Source organism: Rhinopithecus bieti, unplaced genomic scaffold, assembly GCF_001698545.2.
Source record: "Rhinopithecus bieti isolate Rb0 unplaced genomic scaffold, ASM169854v2 scaffold_6078, whole genome shotgun sequence".
NCBI lineage: Eukaryota > Metazoa > Chordata > Mammalia > Primates > Cercopithecidae > Rhinopithecus > Rhinopithecus bieti.
Genome location: NW_016804912.1, coordinates 1 through 3,900, shown reverse-complemented (window position 1 = coordinate 3,900; position 3,900 = coordinate 1). Strand labels below are relative to the sequence as shown.

The 3,900-nt window shown below is 60.0% G+C and overlaps 1 protein-coding gene across 1 annotated transcript in view; it reads right to left on the bottom strand.

Annotated features, from left to right (window-relative positions):
- Positions 1–3,896, bottom strand: part of LOC108528766 (inverted formin-2-like) — a gene marked incomplete at its 5' end in the record, with an annotated part of 13,328 nt that extends 9,432 nt beyond the window's left edge. Inside the window, 4 exon segments of the mRNA XM_017870747.1 lie at positions 1,440–1,473; positions 1,943–2,102; positions 2,177–2,292; positions 3,708–3,896. Coding sequence (XP_017726236.1) covers positions 1,440–1,473; positions 1,943–2,102; positions 2,177–2,292; positions 3,708–3,896 — 499 coding nt within the window.
- Between the last annotated feature and the right edge of the window lie 4 nt (positions 3,897–3,900).

Genomic DNA, 3,900 nt, shown 5'->3' with positions numbered 1-3,900 from the left:
TTTTTTTTTTTTGAGACGGAGTCTCACTCTGTCACCCACACTGGAGTGCAGTGGTGCGATCTCGGCTCACTGCAACCTCCTGGGATCCACCGATTCTGCCTCAGCCTCTTAAGTAGCTGGGATTGCAGGCACATGCCACCACGCCTGGCTAATTTTTATACTTTTAGTAGAGATGGGGTTTCACCATGTTGGCCAGGCTGGTCTCAAACCCCTGACCTCAGGTGATCTGCCCATCTTGGCCTCCCAAAGTGCTGGGATTACAGGTGTGAGCCACTGCGCCTGGCTCCTGAGGCCATTTCAACACAAGGCGTTCTAGCCCTGGGCTCCTCCAAGCTGACTCCCCTGAGTACAGTCCTGACTGAGGCCTGGGATAGAGCTTCCCAGCTAGTGGGTTCCCAGCAGGGCTGCAAGATTTAGCAAATGAAACTACAGAGTACCTGTTCAATTTGAATTTCAGACAAACAACGAATAACTTTTGGCATAAGTACATCCCATGCAACATCTGGGATATATTTACACTGAAACATTGTCTGTTGTGTATTGAAAACTGAATGAACTTCATGTTCCATACAGTACCTGGCAACCCTAGTTTCTTTTTTTAAAAAAATTTATTTTAGACTCGTGGTACATGTGCATGTTTGCCACATAGTACACTGTGTCACGTAGGGGACTGGCCTTCTAGGGCAGTGGTCCCCAGCCTTTCCGGCACCAGGGACTGGTTTTGTGGAAGACAATTTTTCCATAGACTGGGGTGACGGGAATGGTTTAGGGATAAAACTGTTCCACCCCCGATCATCAGGCATTAGATTGTCATGAGGAGCCTGGATCCCTCATGTGCATGCGCAGTGAGAATGGAATGCGGTGCTGATCTGACGGGAGGCAGAGCTCCGGCGGGAATGCCTGCCCACCGCTCACTTTCTGCTGCGTGGCCCGGTTCCAACAAGACATCTACCGGTCTGCAGCCGGAGGGTTGGGGACCCTTGTTCTAGTGGGCCTGACACCAAGTAGCAACGAACGCTGTGCTCTGTAGGTAGTTTTTCAACTCTCGCTCCCGGAGCCCATGTCCCTGTCTCCATCTTGCATCCACGTGAATCACCCTGTAGTTCCCTCTTATTGGCATTTCATTTTCTGTTTCTGGTTGGTTCACTTAGGATCATGGCCTCTAGCTCCATCCACGGTGTGCAAAGGATATGAGCTCATTCTGTCCTTTCTATGGCTGCTGCAACCCTAGTTTCTGTGGGCAGCTGCCAGCGACAGTGAGCTGGATTCTAGCCTGAGACCTGGCTTCTGGCTGGACCCCCTGGCGTTACTCCGGGGGAGCCACCTCCCTGCCATCTGGAGATGCTGCTTAGGTGAGGTGGCTGGGATCCAAAGGGCAGGTGGGCCTGGTCCTGGGAGCAGTAGGGGCAGCCGGCAGGACCGCCACAGTGGGGACTCACCGCAGGCGAGCTAGGACGTCCAGCAGCTGCAGCCCTGCGAAGGGACGGACAGGGTCAGAGGGTTTGGAGGCCACACCCCACCATCCCCAGTTCACTTCTGCCACCCAGAGCACCCGGCCTGCTCTGCTGTAGTCACGGGACACCAGAGACCTGAGGCTCCAGAGGGGAGACATGAGGGGAGACATCGTGCTGGACACACAGTGATGCTTACTCAGGGCTCACTGCCAGAACAGGTAGGGCTGGAACCAGTTCTCAGGCCCCTGTCCCGCTCCACTGCCTGGCCAGCCTCATAACTGAGAACAGTCCAGGGTTGACCCCAGGCGTTCTGAGGCCCATGTCCATCGAAGGGGCAGGTGGTGGCAGGCCCGAGACGGTGCCTTCCTCTGGGGCCCTGGGCCGGGGCAGGTTTTGTGGTGCTCCCACCATCCCAGGTGGATGCAGCATGGGATGCACTGGCCAAGAGGTGGGCAGGAGCGGGCATGCAGCCCAGGGCAGGTGCTTACCGATAAACTCATTCCGCAGCTGGGTGCGCGTGCGCAGGTCCTCGGGGCCCAGGATGACGGCGTTGACCACGCTGAGCAGGGTGACTACGTAAGGCACGTTGTCGCTGCCGGAGAGCTCGTTCATGACAATGCTGAAGCGGTACTGCTGGCTGCACACCGTCTGCGGGGAGGGCGGGGTCAGGGCACACCCAGACAGGGTGCCCCACGTGCCCAGGCCCGGGCCCTGCCGCCCACCTTGTAGTGGTCCAGGGCGTCCAGGGTCAGTGCGTGGCCCTCGGGAGAGTAGATGCACAGGGCGGCCAGCAGCTCAAACACCTGCTTCTTCACCATCACGTTGGATGTGTCCAGGGCTGCCAGGGTGGAGTGGGCAGGCTCAGCAGGGCCAATGCACCCTTTCCTATGCCTGTGCAGCTGGGCTCAGGGCTGGGGCTCTGGGCCTGGCAGGCAGATGCCAGGGGTGCTGGGCACTTGTCCGTGGCCCACCGCAGTGCTGAACAAAGGGCTGGGACCCAACGAGCTGCCCACTCCTCGGTGTCCTGACTCTGCTCCTGGACCACAGGGCCAGACGGTGCAGGGAAGGGCTTGGAGGCAGCCGCCCCATCCTGTCACTGGCTCTGGGCCCAGGTTTTCTCCCAATGCAGCACTTACTGTGTTTATGGCAGCCATAACCTCATTCCTATGAACCCCTGCCTCCCACCCCATCCCTGGAGCTGTGAAAGTTCTGGAGGTGTCTCTCATCTGACCCTGCGGAGAACAATTCACAAAAGACTCCATTGAGGGGCCCTGCCAGGCCCAGGCTGGGGAGACAGGCTGAGAGTGGCTGGCCCCTGCACCTGCCTCTGTCCCCTGGGTCCAACGGAAGCGAGGTGCCTCTGGCTTGCTTGCCCGCACAGGTACCTGCTGCCCCATGGGCCCCGCCCCACCCATCACTGCCCACTCTAGCTCATCCCCATGGGCCCCGCCCCGCCCATCACTGCCCACCCTAGCTCATCCCCATGGGCCCCGCGCCACCCATCACTGCCCACCCTAGCTCCTCCCCAAGCATCGGTGGGACCTGGAAGCAGCCATGGAGCAGCACAGCAAGGGGTTCTCTCAAGGGGCCAGGACTAACTTTGGGCACAGGCTGGGGAGACTTCCTGGAGGAGGGGAAAGGGAGCTGGGGCTTAAGGGCTTAGCGCAGGACCTTGGAGGACACAAAGGCAGAAAACATGAGCAGAGGCAGAGACAAGAGGCCTGCCTGCTGGGGACGAGGTCCCTGGGTGCTGGAGTAGGGGACAGGGCAGGGAGGGAGGCGCTGGGGAAGGCGCTGGGAGGTGGAGGGTGACACCATCAGTAGATGTGGACCAGACCTGAAGGGCTCTGTCTGGGCTGAGGCTGAAGGGCTTGGAGCCAGGCAGGTGTATGTAGGAGCCACTCGGGTGGATTTGCATCTCTAACTCAGGTGACTCCTGCCGCCGAGGTGTGGACAAGGACAGAGAGGCCAGAGGGTGGGAGCCAGCACAGGATGGGGAGGAAGGGTGGAGCAGAGCCACAGAACACAGGGGGGCACAGGGGACCGCTGGTGCAGCAGTGCGGGGACTGGGGTGACCTGGAAGCCTCAGACTAGGAGTGAATGTGGATATTTTCCTGAGCCCAGGAAGCCAGTCCTCCTCCAGGAAGCCCTCCTTGCCTGTCTGGCTGCCTTCCTCCTGGTGGGTCTCCAGGCTGAAGCCTCATACCAGGTCCCTAGAGTCTGCCTGGGCGGCCCTCCCGCACTGCGGCTCACCCTGGGAGAGCTGGCGCACGTAGCCCTGGTTGCTGAGGATGTACTCGATGCCCTGCCGCGAGTTCATGACGGCGCGCACGCAGCTAACGCAGGTGAGCTGCAGCAGGGCATCCGAGATGCGTGCCACGCCGCGGCCCGACAGCCGCGCCAGCGCCTCGAGCAGCAGGTCCAGGCCGCTCTGCTCCAGGAATTG